This window comes from Stegodyphus dumicola, chromosome 8, assembly GCF_044657685.1.
Source record: "Stegodyphus dumicola isolate Sdum_Otavi_A_Nest chromosome 8, ASM4465768v1".
NCBI lineage: Eukaryota > Metazoa > Arthropoda > Arachnida > Araneae > Eresidae > Stegodyphus > Stegodyphus dumicola.
In genome coordinates this window covers 72,518,481-72,535,946 of record NC_140775.1, presented here as the reverse complement: position 1 = coordinate 72,535,946, position 17,466 = coordinate 72,518,481, and the positions used below count along the sequence as shown (strand labels likewise).

Here is a 17,466-nt window from a genome sequence, read left to right as displayed (position 1 = left end):
GTTGCAATATGGTTTTGCGTTGCCGTCGCCAAATGTGGTCTGGCATTGTCATCCAACAGCAGAACGCCAGACGTGAGAAGGCCAGGCCGCTTTTTCCGAATCGCCTCTTTCAATTTCGACAGGGTGTCACAGTAGCGCATAGCATTGATGGTTCCAACCTCCAAAAAGTCCAGCAACAAAACTCCTTGGGTGTCCCAGAAAACTGTGAGGAGCATTTTACCTGCAGAGGGAGTTGTCTTGAACTTCTTTCGGACAGGTGATGACGGATGTTTCCACTCCATAGATGCGGCTTTCGATTCTGGCGTGAAATGGTGGACCCACGTTTCATCCCCGTCACAATCCGAAACAGAAAGTCATTGCCAACTTCATGGTAACGCACGAGATGTTCCAGGCTGACCCCCATGCGTTGTTTCTGAATGTGCGACACCATTTCCACACTATTTGCTTCGACATCACACCTGGCCCATAGACTTCCACGAGGCGGTTATGAATTTCTGTTCCTGATACTCCACGTGCCCATTCATAGCGGATAACCGCTCTCATTTCCTCCTTTGACCACGAATTCAAAACGCACCTTCTCTCCATACCTACCAGGGCTCAAATGAGAGGCTGGTCTCTGCTTTGCGCAGGCACTGCAACAGCGCTATCTGCTTGATTTGCAGCGACTTCTACCCAATGGTGTATCGGTGACTTGCACGTTTTCCTGCTGTGTCGCCTTTTGCCCATAGCCGTTCAACGCTTCTTCCATATGCAAAGCATGAATTTTTCTTGGAGAACTTTTTGAAGCTTATCAAGCAATATGACAAATGTCTCAACGTACTCGTACGAGAATAATAAAATAAAGGTATGTCATATCTTAGTCTCATTCCATTTTTTGACTTTCATACACAACTCTGACCACAGTCGACAGGGAAAACTTATTTTTCAACTTATCCTCATATACTCCACTATATATATCTTTAGTGTTATGTTTCATATTACAGCCTTGCTGTGCCTCTAATTGTGGATCATTGCCAGCCAGATACAAAGCCTGTTGGGTGCCCAGTACCTCAAAATGGTGCTGGTGATTTACCACATGATTATATCAGGGAACAAAATCTGACAGAGGTAAATTTATACATTTATATATATCACTGGTATGATTTATTTTAAATAATTTAATGCTGTATTCAAACTTTTAAACGATTAAACATTAAGTTAAAACATTTTCCAAAGTGAGAATAATATATATGTCATTTTTGTATTGTAGATCTAAATTAAATCAATTATTAATTATGTTTCAAATAAATCTAGTCATTTTGAGAACAGTGTTGCACAGCATTCCATGCATATTTCAATACAGCCGAAGGAAAAAATATATATATATTGTCTCCAGGGATATTGAGTTAAAATAAACCTCCTACATATATATACTAGAACATACTACATATATATACTAGAATTTAAACAATTATTAATTATGTTTCAAATAAATCTAGTCATTTTGAGGACAGTGTTGCACAGTATTCCATGCATATTTCAATAAAGCCGAAGGGGGGAAAAAATATATATGTGGTAATACCTTCTACAAAAGACATCTAAGAAATTAGTTGAAAGGACAGCACATTTAATTACATTTAAAGTATTTATATTTTTAACAAAAAAGTTAGTATAAACTGAATTAACGTCTTCAATACATTTTTATTTACGTCTTTATTGTCGTCGTTCTTTTTATTTGAGTCTTGAGTTTTTACTCATCTAGTTGCCAACTGACAAAACAAAAAATAAAACATTAAAAGACAGGGTTCGTACACATTTCCTTACATGAAAATTAAGGACTTTTAAGGACCATCAAAGAAAAAATTAAGGACCTATCAGAAAACAAAACAAAACAAAACAAACAAAAAAAAAAAAAAAAAAAAACACGAATAGAATAAAAGCAATTATCCATTTAAGAAACTAACAGAAGTGTGTATTATGCAGTATTATTAAATTCAATTTAATACTTAACATAAAACAATTTTGAAAATTAAACTAACTCCCTACAAGTTATGAAGTAGATAACATTAAATTAAGAACATAATTTCTTGAAAAACTTGTATAAGTGTATTTCACACTAATAACAGCCACAGATATTTTAGAGATTTACATGATTATTATTTAACTTATTTGAGATTTATTTAAACACAGTCAACTACTATTATAATTGCAATGTAAGAATATTTTGCAGATTAAAATAGCAGATTTGTAAACATACAATTTATTTCTTTGGTTTTTTGAAAGATACTATAATAAACTATGCAATAAAAGATACAAAACATTTATGCTTTTTTAAAATCTGAAATTTTTTCAGATATTTTAACATATAATTTATTTATGTCTATTTCCTTTTCTTTAACTATTCTTCTAAGTTCATTTGTTTTGATAAACAAATCAATGTTCCTGCTGGTCTCGGCTTCATCTGCTAAAAGCATCTATCGAAGTTGCTGCTGATCTTATTTCTTTATTAATTTCGATATTAAGAATACCTCCAGAAAATTTTATGCAATCAAATACTATGCGTTGAGAAATGTATGATGAGTCACTTAAATTTTCAATTTAACTGCTTTATTTACAGAGAAGCCCCCTTTCCACAAAGGCCTGTCAATGTGACAAGATAAGAATCATTTTCACTATTTTCCATACTTTAGAATAGTGAAAATCATGAAAATAAGAAGTGAGAAATGTGTCAAGAAAAAGATTTTGAGAATCAAAAGTAGAAAATTCATGTAAATATGTCTTAACTACTTTGTCTAGAATCTCTCCAAACTGCAGCAATTTCATCACAATTATCTTGTAAAACACGTTTATTCCGCGTTAAATACGGTTAGAACTATTTTCATTTTGTTCTGGGCTTTTTCTGGACTTTTAGCCATCAACTGTGGGTCTATACAAGATGCGTTTCGAATAAGAGAATAATTTATTGGACATTTAGCCATTAAGTGTTGTACCATTGTTAAGACACATTGTTGACCTTGTTTCAATGCAAAACTTACAGCTTGTGAAATGTCCTTCTTGCGGCATTTATCATTCATTAACAGCTCAGCAATGAATCCCAAATAAACTTTACTTTTATTATTATAACAATTTGGATCATTAAAATTAAATTTATAAAGCTTTTCGGTACTATTCGGTTTCGAGGGCCGTAAAAAAATTGCAGCGAAAATGTACGCGCAAAAGCGCCAAATCTACCAACCGCGCCCATTTAACAGCGCGCCAAATCTAGTGTACGCGCTGATTTCAGATTGCGATAGTTCTATATTTCTTAAGACGCCCTTGAAATACTAATTTAATTTTAAAATTATTTTTTGATTTTAAATCATTTTTTGATATCCTATGGATTTCATAATTTGGGAATTGCCCATGACGAAAAGTCGGCAATAGAATTTTGGGTAAAGTGCAGAATCACCCACTGCTTGACGCGTTAAGAATTGCAAATACTCGGTATCCATGCGCACATCAACCTATTTTTACTTTAAAAAAATCCTAGAATTGCACAAAAATGGCACTGCACACAGCCTTGACTTTATCTATGTACACATCGACCTATTTTCACTTAAAAAGTAAAAAGAAAAATTGACAAAAATCTAATTGTTTTTACCCTTGTAAAAAGCGGCAAACAAATGAGTGAGCGATTCTGCACTTTACCGAGAATATTTTCAAAGGAAAGGCATCATTCATTATAGAAAATTACCTTTGAACAACCAACGACATGAAATTATGCTTTAGCGATAAGTTGGTAGCGAAATAGCGATGCAGGCATCCATTCAGTTTGTTTAGCAATTTTTATATAAATTATAATAATGATCTGAAATAGTTATTTACTCTTATACTTCCATTCAGTCATGTTTAGCCTTTTTCATATAAATTATAATAATAAAAAAAGTATTATATGAAATTAATCTTTCATCTAAATTAAAACATCAGTCTTAGATAGTTATTTACTATTGTACTTCCTTTCTTGCCGCAATTATTAGGGTTGCCGCAATTATTTTTGGCAGCATTGGCATCAACAATAGTTTGGCGATTTTTTACGGCCCTCGAAACCGAATAGTAACAGATTTTCTGCTTTAGTTATTTTTTAATATTCTAGTTTCAAAATTTTAAAAAGCTAAAAGCAATCATTTACAAGTTTTAAGATATCTTCAGCATAAAAGGGAATAAGTGGTTTATCGCTTTGATAATATTCAAGGAAAAGCAATAATATTTCCGACAGAGAGAGAAAACAATTTAATTTGATAAGAAATGTTTTATCCTTAGTTGCCTCCAAAATATTTGAGAAGGATTTCAATGAATTTTTTTTAAAACTGCCCCATTTCAACTTTTTTAAAGTATAGTAGCAAGTCATCCCATATTTCAATGGCTCTTTCAACTGCTGGGACATTTTGCAACCATCGGTAACAGCAGAACTTCACAGCAGAAAATTTTAATTAAAACATTATTTCTTTATCTATCAGATGATAGAGCAAAGATAAAAATTCTACAATAATTGGTTTTATTGTTAAACAAAAATGTATGAATTTTTCTTACGCATTATATTTTAACACTTAAAAAATTCACTATATCGATAAAAAATTGAGACACCGCGAAATATTCTAGGCAAGCATTCCTGCAGAGATTCCGTTACATCGCTAAAATTGCCATAAGAATGCTATATTGGCAATACCATGAACACGTTTTCTCCGTGTAGCAACCATTCCGCTTATCGGCCATTTTCTTTTAATTTATTAATCTTCCGTTTCTTTTATTTTTTTCCTTATCATTTCAACACTGACTTTTTATTCAGGATTTAGCTTTTATTTTAATTTCTAGTTATAAATAGGTGAAATTAGCTTAATAACAATAGATAATTTCAATCATTATCACAATGAAATTTTATATCGACCAACTATTTGGATAACTGATGAAATATTAAAATTCAATAACATTCTTCTGAAATCAGTATTCCTTTTATAAAGATACTTAATAAAATTCTAGTATACTGTGCAGCCTTGGTGCAATTTTGAAAATTATCGCCAACACCAAAATGACCCGTTTAACTACTCATCGTATATGTCCCATTTACTGCTCATCATAAAGTTGCCAAAAGTAGCCAAATCCCTTATGCAACGGATACCTTGTGCATAGGATTAAACCAAATACTTAATTGTCTATTGAAGCTTCAAAACGTATTTCCGAACTTCACTTTTTTTCGGCTAATGTTACCGAATTTGCCCTTGGCGACCTAAAATCGAAATGGAGAAAATAGATTTCCCGCGAAATCGATAACAGACCCTCTGCAGAAATAAACTCATAATCCCGATATCCCATACATATATGTGCAAAAGAGAATAAACTCCGTAGAAAGTGGTCAAAAATTAATTTATGGCTTAATTCAAACAAACACAGAAATTAAGGTAAGCAAAACTGTGTAAAAACAAATTGAAATGATAAAACGAAACTTAGCTTTCATGTGAATTTTCAGCGCTGACTCTCCCATTCTAGAAATTTCAATTTGTTTCAGACAAAGACCACATTTAGCTTTATAAGGATTGTCATCCATCAATATCCAGTCTTTGTAGTCAGCTTGATGAAGCCACAGTTTATTGAAAATGCACTTTCCAGGCATCTCGTTCCTATTGGCCTTCCAGGTTGGGATTGTTCTAATTTTGGCAAATATTTTCAGAATCCCCCCCTTTTTTTTCCTCGAGCACCTTCATCATCACTTTCGCCTCTTAAAGAACTTCCGGCTTCACGATTTCATCACAATCTGCATAAATTTATGGATAACACCTGTTTCGAAAGATTGGGTGAATAGCCAATCAGACACCTGATACTTTCGTACTAGGGTAGCTAATTGTTTTTTTTTTTATCGTTTGGAACGCAAATCCGCCAACAGATTGGTTAAGAGCCGTGTAATTTTAATTCCATATTCATGAGAAATCACATTTCACACTTATAATGGCAATCATTAGAAATGATAAGAAATGTCAAATGACCAAAATTAAGGGCCGTTTATTCATTTTGACCAAAATTAAGGACTTTTAAGGACCAAAAATCATTTTTGAAAAATTTAAGGACTTTTAAAGACTGTACGAACCCTGAAAGAATTATACTATGATGAGCAATCTGTACACTATCTGGTATTCAACACTGGCACTACATATATATACTAGAAGAGGAAATGTCAGGTATAAATTGAATACTGTAAAATGTTTTTATAGGTTAATTTAATTTTTCTTAAAATTATATTATTATTTAGGTACGTGAATCTTAATTGAGAAATGCTTTATTACAATAATTGAAAAAATATATCTTTAGAAATTACGTTTATGCAGCTGTATCCCCACCTCTGTTGATTCATTATTTTTGTATTACTGGTGGTTTATTAAAGCCAAAAATTATTGTTAAATACGAAATAAATTGTTCATAAGTGCCAAAATATGATGAATACAGATATTCAAAAGAGAACAGTCAAATTCTCTCCCTTTCTGTCTAAATCAAAAGGATGTATTGTTTTTACATAACAGTTCTGGCCATAAACATACATACATTATGTAGATTGATATTTTATTGTTTTTGTAGTGTCTATGGAAAGCAAAATTTGTATTGTTCTGCTATTTCTTGAAACTCTCTGATGCTACAACATAGGTATTTTTTAATTGTAGTACATTTTTATTGCTGTATTGTTTCCAGGGATTGAGTTAAAATAAACCTCCTCCAAAAAAATTGCATTTATATGTAAGAAAAAGAAATTTTATGTAAATGTGCACAATTTAATATGCACAACCAATCACTTAATACTGATAATGCCTTATTGTATGTAATTTATCACTGAACTTACTGAACACTTATTACTGAAATTTATGAAAAACAAACTTTTACTGATGCCTTCTTTTTTATTAATTACTTTTACAGTTTTATAAATTTAAGTATGTACCTCTTTTCAACATAATTGTTTCCCTAATTAGAGGATGAGTCATAGGTCAAGGTCATTGGTACCTATCTTTACCAAGAATTTACTGTTAGCAGCATTTTCAACAAAAGTTTGATTTTAGTATGGATAGATCTTATTAAAATAATAATAATTTTACTTTTATATTGTGTGTGTATATATATATATATATAACAAACAGCATGTACATTATATAATGGATTTTATTAAAAAAATATGATTTATGTAATAGGAAGTGGATCCAAGCTGGAGATTACCAGTAGGTCTATATCTACATAGTACATACAGATTCAGAGTTCAAGCACGAGCTGTTCAAGGTTCAGATACGGTAAGAGTGTATTCATATTAAAACCATCAATAAAAATAATATATGTTATTTTATGTTACTGCTTTGTTAATAGAGTTAGCTTAAAGTGCTGTAATATTGTAATAATAGGTTTTTTTATTTTAATTATGCCAAAGCACACATCTAGGCCTGAGGTAGGGGTTCCCAATGGTATTCACTTTGTGGGGATCAAAAAAATTTTAAAGATGGTACGTGATGAACAAGGGGTTGATAATCAAATATATGCTGACAGTTTATTGTTGTAATCAATATGCCATTGATTACCAAATAAATAAATAAATAAATAAAACTGATAATTAATTTAGTGATATACAGCTATACAGTACAAAGTCCGTAAACCAGACTCGTCGAGACTTCAGCGATTCCGGAGTAGGGGTTTTTCCAGATTATAGATCATCAATTTAAATCTGGTAAGATGGCATGCAGAAATTATACAATTAAAAAATATCAAACCGTAATTTATGAAATAAAGAGCAATTATGATCTAAAAGGTATGAAAATTTACAAAAAAAAAAAAAAAAAAAAAAGGAAGCTTAATATTTATTTGTTTATTTTATTTAACATTTCTTTCAATGTAAGTTCTTTAAGTAGCTTCGTTTTTTGTGCTAATACTTTCTCTTTAATTCTCTCTTCTATAAACAGACATGATTTCTTGTTCAGTTACAAAGTTCCACTGTTCAAATCCTGTAATTGCTGTGTCGAGAATACTGACTAAATTGTCAATCTAAATTTTTTCGTTTTCAATAATCTCTCTGTTACTTTCTTCACTATCGGGATCACACACGTGTAAACGCTTTTACTGGCTTTACGCGCATGCGTAGCAGGCGCGTGCATTAAACTCGCATGCGTAAGTTTGTGGCTTTGAGGTCAGGATTATAAATCATTCCGGATAATGGACGTCCGGATTACAGACTTTGTACTGTATTATGTAGTAAGAGAAAATCTAAATAAACATGACAGGAAAATACACAAAAATTATTTAATATTTTTAAGAACCAATAATATTTTTCAAGCAATAAGAACACATAAAAAAGGAAAATGCAGGAACCCAAGCCAAAAATTTCAATAATACAAAACTTCCTTATATAAAGCCACTTGCAAAATTTAGAAGATTTTAATGTTCAGTTCCAAGGCATTGAAAATTTGAATGTGCCAGTCTGTCTGATATATGTAATTTTGATATTATGATGCAAGAATAGTTGATACCATTGAAGGGCGATGTCCAAGCACAATTCTTGTTTCAAAACAAATAGGTATGCTAAATCTTGGAATTTAAAAGTCATCCAAAAGAAATATCTCAAAATAAATTATTTATGTTATTTTGTTTATATTTATAAAAATAAAAACAATAATACAAAAAATAATAAACCACTAATCTATTTTTTTCAAAAACTTTTCTTTATACTTAGTCTAATTGTTATATTTAATTTATTTATATGTAGTTTATTGTATTATGATTATGTTTTATGCAGTATGTTACAGAGAAAAATTTAAAGGGGTTGATCACATTAACCATTCTTTTAAAAGAGGTTGATGTTAAGAAAAATGTTGGGAATCCCTGGCCTAAAGGAAAAGAATGTCTCTACAGAGGACTATTTTAAATGAACCTGGTTTGGTCTTATGTTACTCACAGAGAAAACTAGAAGTTTCTTTGCAGCTGAGCTATTCAGTCAGATTTGAACTCGTGTGAAACTACTAGCGTTTAGTGTTTGGGCACTGGTGGGCATTTGTAGTTTGCTTATAGATATGAAGCTGAAATTTCTTAAACTTTTGAAATGAGCAGTGAAAAATGTGCCTGTATATTTTTTTGGGGTACTTTACCAAAATATATTTGCAAAATTCAAGTTTCAAGAAAATCACATGTAGATTCCGAGGAAGAGGCATTCTACGAAATGCATAATAGATATTTTTTTTTATATGCATGTTATAGAATGTGCATCTCTCTCTTTTAACACAGTAAAAACATCAAAATAGTAACAACATAAAATGCACGTGAAAACAGTAAAATATGCAGATTTATAGTTTTACTGCAATTCTGAAAATATATTATTAAGTAACATTAAGCATTTTCTTTCAAAAGCAAATTGTACCTCATGCAACATTGAATACCAAAAGAACTTTGATGATTCTTTTAATAACCAAATGATTCTTTTAATAGCAATATACATTTTATATTTCAGTATTATCATATTGGCTCAAATATAAAACTGCACCCCCTTAAAATCCACTCATGAAAATCATACCCATCTCGACCCATGCTATAATAATATTAAAAAATATTTATTAAGATAATTCTTCATTGGCTCAAATATAAAACTGCACAATACAGTTAAAAGTCGTTAATCCGGACTCGTCGGGACTTCGGCGATTCCGGATTATCGATTTTTCCGGATTATAGATCATCAGTTTAAATCTGGTAAGATGGCATGCAGAAATTATGAAATTAAAAATATGAAACCGTAATTTATGAAATAAAGAACAATTATGATCTAAAGGGTATCAAAATTTACAAAAAAAATAGTTTAATTTTTGTTTTAAATTTATTTATAGGAATTTGATTTAAATCATACCAAAGACGGAGTACATCGAAGATGAAATACTACATTTAGTAAGGAATTATTAGCCAAATAAAATAAAAACATCTGCCCTGAAGATAAGGATAGTGCTGACAGATTAACTTCCAATTCATTGTGCGCAGTGGCGTTTCCCCCCCACCCCCGCGCCGCTGAGCAGCGTGAAATTGATAAACAAATTTCGGAATGGTTAGAGAAACAAAAAATATGCCTTTATCCATTTTTTGCAGCAATTCCACTTTATGTTTAATGGACTTCGAAACATACATTTGCTTTGTAGATCCCTTACATATTAGTAAATATATATCGAAAATTCTATTTGACATAATCGAAAGTTCTAGCTTACTTTTATAAAATTGCTCTAACAGTCTGCAAAAAATAATAAGCCGGATCCAATTCGAAGATTAAGGAACAACGCAATCTGCAACATTAACTGAATTAGATAATTTTAGTTTAGCTTATACCGTCCATTATCCATTAAACGAGCAAGCGTAAACATATTATGCGCATGCACACACGCATATTCGCAGCCGTAAAGGTCTTATGCGCATGCGCAGAAAGTTTGTAGCTTTGAGGTCCGGATTATGGGTGTCCGAATTAACGACTTTTGACTGTATCATAATATTGGCTCAAATATAAAACTGCACCCTCTTAAAATCCACTCATAAAAATCATACCCATCTTGACCCATGCTATAATAATTTTAAAAAACATTTATTAAGATAATTCATCATTTAACTTTAATAGTAAAGAAATCATATTTATTTGGTATTTAGAGCATTTACTTTTTCTTATTGAACTTTTTCATCATATTAAAAAATTTAAAGCATCTTATATTCAGAAAGTATATTATTTCATAAAACAAAGTATTGTTCACTGTATTATAATTTATATTTTTTCATTCTTTGCAGCCTTGTTCGTTACCTGCTACTGAGCTAGGTCACTCCTTCATTGAATTTATCCTTGTTTTTCAAAGGGCATGTGACAAATAAAAATGAAAAATTTGTAATTACCAACTTTTAAAAATGCAAAGTCACAGATCAAACTAAATGTGCTGATAACACAAATTCAGTAGATAATTAAATTTCTACTGTGAATGTGCCATTTTATCCATCTTGAAAGATTACCAGAAGACTTGGACTTACATACTAATCTGGGATCTACTGAAAGAGCAGGACTTTTTTTATATAATGTTGTATCAAAATGAATTATATTTTTGTGTGGAGGACTATTTTTCCACCTAAGTTCAGTACAGCTAGCTATCCATCATTTTATTATTCATAATTTTCATCACACAGAAGTATTGTTTGTTTCCAAGTGAAGTGCAAAAACCTTTGTGATACATTCCATTTGTCCTATCATTGTGAATACTTCATTGTTTTATTTGTTTATTATTGTTTCAAGGTCTACTTTTCTGGGGGTAATTTTTTTTTCTCTTTGTTTTGTTTTACCTTAGTTGTACAATATTCATATGTGATAAATGTCAACAAATATATATATAACACATATCCTGAAAGAATTTTATAGTGATAATCAAATTATTTTTCTGTGTTTGTTTTGTGTGACCTTTCTTAACTGATAGATATAAGTTTTTAAATATGTAAAGAAATCTCTAATATATATGTATGATCATTTATTTAATGGTTTAAATCAAAATTGTTACTAAACTGAGGAAGAAGTACTGTGTATTTTTAAGATGCAATATATCTACTTTTTATAGCTGTTTATTATTATTTATATACTGTTTAATAACATGCATTTTAAGAATTTTTTTAAATGAGTTAAGTTATTTATCATTTTTGAATAATGCAGTATTTTACTCAATTTCAGTTTTATGTCATTTTGGGAGGTATAGAAAGATGGTGACAAAATTTTTCAGTGGCTTAGAATTGTTTTTCATAAAACATAGTTAACTTATTTTGTAATAGCAGTAACAGGGTGAATGAAAAGTTCCTGAACTATGAATTTATTTAAACTGAATAAACAATGCAAATGTTTTGCAGAGTGGTGGTGCAATATGATTCATGTTTGAATATTCAGAGTGAAGTTGAATATTTTAATTGTGACAATGATGCACATATGATGTTGTCTTGCACCATATAAATTCTGCAAAGATCTCACAAATGCTTACCTTATTCATGTTTGAATCCAAGCTCATCAGCATATAGCCAGAGGCCATGAGTTGAGAACTAATTAAAATTATATACATTATATGTCATATAAAATCACTTCGCTGAATTTCAGAAATAAAAAGTTCAATATAAAATACAAATTTTAATCAATTGACAGTAGAAAATATTTCATTAAATGGTATGTTCACATATGATTTGAAAATAACAGTTACGGGAATGATCTACATTATATGTCATATAAAATCATTTCGCTGAATTTCAGAAATAAAAAGTTCAATATAAAATACAAATTTTAATCAATTGACAGTAGAAAATATATCATTAAATGGTATGTTCACATATGATTTGAAAATAACAGTTATGGGAACATTCTGATCATCCAGTATCATTAACAAAACATAGTCATCAGTTTAAAAAATCAATTAAAAATACTGCAGAATAATAATTATCAGACTCATAAGCTATGATCCCAGTTTTTTTACCATAACTGGAATAATCCTTGGAACTTTAAAATTTGAAGTGTGTCTAGTACTATTTGCAGTTTTGCCTTGATAGACTTTATAAAATGCTTAGCCTTCAATTCAAATTTTAGTCTAAAAAATTAAAAAGTTGTAAGTATCACAACATGTGATAAATAAAGGAAATGAACAACAGCTGTGAGTTTCATTTCCACCACATACATTGTTACAGATTCAGGCTATCATATCTTGGTGCGGTAAAGTAACTAGTATCTAACACTTCACAGTTCAGTCTGTCCTTATTAGTTCCAAAGTATCATAATAAAGCATTGATTATTCATACAAGAAAGGACAAATTCTTAGTGTATACCCTTTTTCATGCTCTCGTTAAAAAAATAAATAAATAACAAAAGTATCTTCATTGCATTCTTAGCCACATCACTCTTGAGAAATCTAGGAGTCTCTTTTGTGAGATCAGCTGTAGATCTCAAGATCATTATTTCTAAAACAGAAATCCAAATTTTAAAGGTCATTATTTTCACTCTATAAAAGATACTCAGATGAAATTGCAGATGCCCCTAGACATTAATGAATGAACAGGCATTTAGAGCACTTTTCAATATTGTTGCAAATGCTGAGATCAGAACATAAGATGTAAAAATAGATCTAAAGGAAATGGAGAAGAGATCTAATTCAGGCAAGTTTTTAAAATGTGATTGCCCTTCTTTTGATTTGTTTTTTCCATCAGTTTATTATATATTCATTTTATCAACATTCTTGATAAAGAATTAAATATTTCTGTTGAAATCAGGACTTATATGTAAATTTATGTGTTCATGATCCTATTTTTGAATAGTTTATAGTCAAAGGAAAAAGAAACATGACAAAGTAAAATTTAAAATTAGGCAAAAAAGCAAACTTATTTTGCACATTGAATAATCTTTATCAGTTTCAAGGACAATCAGATACAGATCTCTCTTGTTTTGCTAGAAAATTTTTTTGCTCTCAAAAAACAAGGGCCTGAATACATCCACTTTAAGACAGATTTCAGAAAAATTAAAATCAGGAAAACTAAAATTGCTCTCTTAATAGTAATAATTATTTGAATATAAATTTTATATAGTTTTTTAAAATTTGAAATTTGGTATGTAATAACAGATAAATTTTGAATCATCATCTTGAGAAGATAATTTTTTACCTGTTTTTTACTCTAATATGAATTTTAATACAGTACAAAGTCCGTAATCCGGACTCGTCGGGACTTCGGCGATTCCGGATTATAGATTATCAATTTAAATCTGGTAAGATGGCGTGCAGAAATAATACAATTAAAAATATGAAACCGTAATTTATGAAATACACAGCAATTATGATCTAAAGGGTATCAAAATTTACAAAAAAAAAAAAAAAAAAAAAAACTTATTATTTATTTTCTTATTTTATTAAACATTTCTTTCAATGTAAGTTGTTTAAGTTACTTCATCTTTTGTGCTAATACTTTCTCTTTAATTCTATAAACAGACATAATTTCTTGTTCAGTTACAAAGTTCCACTGTTCAAGTCCATTAATTGCAGTGTCGAAAATACCGACTAACTTGTCAATCGAAATTTTTTCATTTTCAATAACCTCTCTGTCACTTTCTTCACTATTGGAAGCGACATTTTCTGGATCTAGAACCATACTACAGATTTCAAGGTCCGTTAATTGATTGATAATTGGGGTATTGTCGTCGTAATGAAAAACTTCTGTTATATCATCGTCATTTATTACCACTTCTCCACATTTCTTTACAAAATCCAATAACTGGACAATTTCACCTTTAGTTTACGATGTCCGAAATTCTTCAAATTCGCAGCTATCATCTTCCTCACCATGAAATACGGTAGCTGGCCATAAATTATGCCAAGCATTTTTTTAACGTATCTGGAGACACATCCTCCACATCTTTCAATGCTCCACACAGCAGATTTTATGCCAAAAAATTTCAAAAAGTCTTGACATAGATCAAGACTTTTTGAAATTTTTTGTTTGATCTGGACATTTAACATAGATTTTTAAAATGCTACTTTATATTTGCATTTCAGCACGTGCACTATTCCCATATCCATAGGCTGAATGACAAACGTACAATTTGGAGGGAAGAATAATACGGATATATTATCTTTCATTAAAACTTTAAGTGAAGTATGCGCCAAACAGTTGTCAACAATCAGGACTATTTTTGAGTCATCAGCTAAACCAACCGAATTCAAATGTCACCAAGGCTCGGGTATAAAATGATTTTCAAACCAATCATTCATCAACACTTGTGTCATCCATGCTCTTTTTATTTGTGCGATATATAATGGGGAAAATCGTTTTAAATGCTCGAGGTAGTGCATGTTTTCCGATTATGAAAAGTTTGCAACTGTGCATTCCTGCAACGTTTGTGCATGCTAAAATTGTTAGTCTCGCTATGGAATCTTTGACACCAGTTAGAGGCTTTTCTGTAGAGGTTGCCAAGGTATTTCGCGGTACATATTGCCAGAAAACAGCAGTTTCATCAGCGTTGTAAATTTTTTCTGGAGATAATTGTTTACTAGTAATGAGTTCACTGAATTCATCTGCAAATTGTTCAGCAGCTTCAGTATCAGCTGAAGCTTTTTCACCTGAAATTTTTGTCTTATACCATGGCGATTTTTAAATTTCATTAACCAACCTGTCGAATATGTGCACTCAGTGTTCAAGTTCATTTCTTCATGAAATATTTTGGCTTGAGCCATTAGCATTGGCATGCCCTCGCTGCGACGCTGACTGACCCATTCAATCATCATTTTGATCTTCACTTATCAAAACGAACTTTTTTCTGTTATTCATTGCAAGTGGGGTGTCGAAATCCACAAAAAATTCAATAAGTTCCTTTTTTTTTTCCCTTATGTCATATACAGTTGACTTTCCAATGTCATACTCCTCGCATAATTTTGAGACAGATATGCCTTTATCCATTTTTTGCAGCAATTCCACTTTTTGTTTGATGGGCATTGAAACATGCTTTCGCTTTGTAGATCCTTTGGCAGCTCCAGAATTGGAAACTCTTTTTGACATAATCGAAAGTAAAATTGCTCTAACAGTCTGCAAAAAAATAATAAGCCGGATCCAATTAGAAGATTAAGGAACAGCGCAATCTGCAACATTAACTGAAATGCCTTAGAATCAGTAAAGATAATTTTAGCCTAGCTTATATCGTCCATTATACATTAAACGTGCATGCGTAAAAGTATTTTAAAAAAAAAAAAAAAAAGTGGCTTTGAGATCCGGATTATAGATCATTCCGGATAATGGACGTCCGGATTATGGACTTCGTACTGTATATAGCCTAGCTTTATACTTGTCATTACAGTCAGATATTAATCATGTCCTATTTTTTCTATTCAAAACTATCTATTAACTTCAGATATACAGGCTATTTTCCTCCTTCCTGTTAATAAGAAGATACAGTTTTGTTAATACTTTCACAAACATTCCAATGTAGTTATCTGCTTTCATAGTTGTTTTATTTTATTAAGTATTTGTGCTTTATCTGCTTTGAAAAACATTTTATGAAAACAGTTATAAAAGTTTCAATTAACATTCCATTACAGCTATTTGATTTTGAATTTATTTTACATTTTATGTGTACATATATAAATGTGCTTACTCAGAAACAAGTTTATTTGTTTCCTAGGTGTTGAGCAAGTAAATTAATATAGGTGTAGCTTATTTATAAATGAAATGTCATTTTGAATACATTCATATTAGGTTTAAAATTTTTTTCATCAAATGAACACTTTAGAAAAAGCATTATTGCAGTAGTTATATAAATGTTAATACAATTTTGTGCTGTTTTTTATTATAAACTTATTGTTGATCTAATGGTAATATTGCCAAGTTTTATTGTTCCTATGTTATAAAATCATTACTTAAATATTTTAAAGATTATAAAATAATTATTATGTGATACAAATGAATTATAAATATTTGAAGAAGTATTTTGTATAAAAATTAATGGCTGTATCTGCACAAAAATAATGAAGTAACAAAATTTATATAGAACACTGATTTAAAGAGCTTGTAAGATATATTAATGGAAAATATTGTTTATATGTTACACAAAATACTACTCTTCAGAAGTGTTAATTATTTTTAATAAACTGAATTCTGACTATATATTTTTTGTGTGTTTTATTAGTTGAGGAAAAGCACACCAGAGCTGTCATATTTTCCAAAGAAAAGTTTTTTTTATTTTTATTTATTTATTTATTTTTTGAGCCAGCTTATTTACTGGAATGACTAGATTATTTTTTTTTTTTTTTTTTTTTTTTTACTTCACTCTTAATGTTAATTTTTCTAATTATACTTCAGAGTTTTCATTAACTCAAGTAAACTCAAATAATTCTGAAGTTATAAAATAAATACAGAAAACTTTAATGAAAATATAGTTACTAGGTTGAAAAGTAAAATCATTTAAAATCCATTTTATATCTCATGCACACTGCATAAATTTACGTAAAGTAAAATATACACACACACACATATGTATGAATTAGAGTGGGGGGATCCACTCTGAAACTGATTCAAAAAGCCAATTAAATTCACTGAGTGTATTTATAGAAACTCACCAGGAATAGAGATATACAATTAATTTAAGAACTGATTCATAGAGAATTGAAGAAAAATTAAGAATCAGAGAATCGAAAAAAGAATTGAAGAATTTGGAAATGTGCCAGGTAAGCTCTCTACCATTATAATGAAGAAAAAAATTATCCTCACATATTATGAGTTTAATTTTTAGCATTTCCCAACTTTTTGAAAAATATTTATTCTAGAATTTTAATCTTAGTTGTACGTATAAAGGAGGTTTTAGGGAATTTCAAAACTACAGTTGAATAAAATCAGTTCAGAGATTTAATGTTTGTTTTAGTAGATTCTTCCAATCCCATGGTTTGCTTGATTCTTTTTTCTCTGACCTTGCTAACCAATTCTGAT

The 17,466-nt window shown here is 30.3% G+C and overlaps 1 protein-coding gene across 1 annotated transcript in view; it reads left to right on the top strand.

Annotated features, from left to right (window-relative positions):
* LOC118184428 (uncharacterized) overlaps window positions 1–16,647 on the top strand; it is a 289,633-nt gene extending 272,986 nt beyond the window's left edge. Inside the window, exons 22-24 of the mRNA XM_035354096.2 lie at window positions 984–1,107; window positions 7,185–7,280; window positions 10,783–16,647. Of these exons, the coding sequence (XP_035209987.1) occupies window positions 984–1,107; window positions 7,185–7,280; window positions 10,783–10,863 (301 nt within the window). The 3' untranslated portion in view covers window positions 10,864–16,647. The remainder of the gene's footprint in view (window positions 1–983; window positions 1,108–7,184; window positions 7,281–10,782) is intronic.
* Window positions 16,648–17,466: the final 819 nt, after the last annotated feature.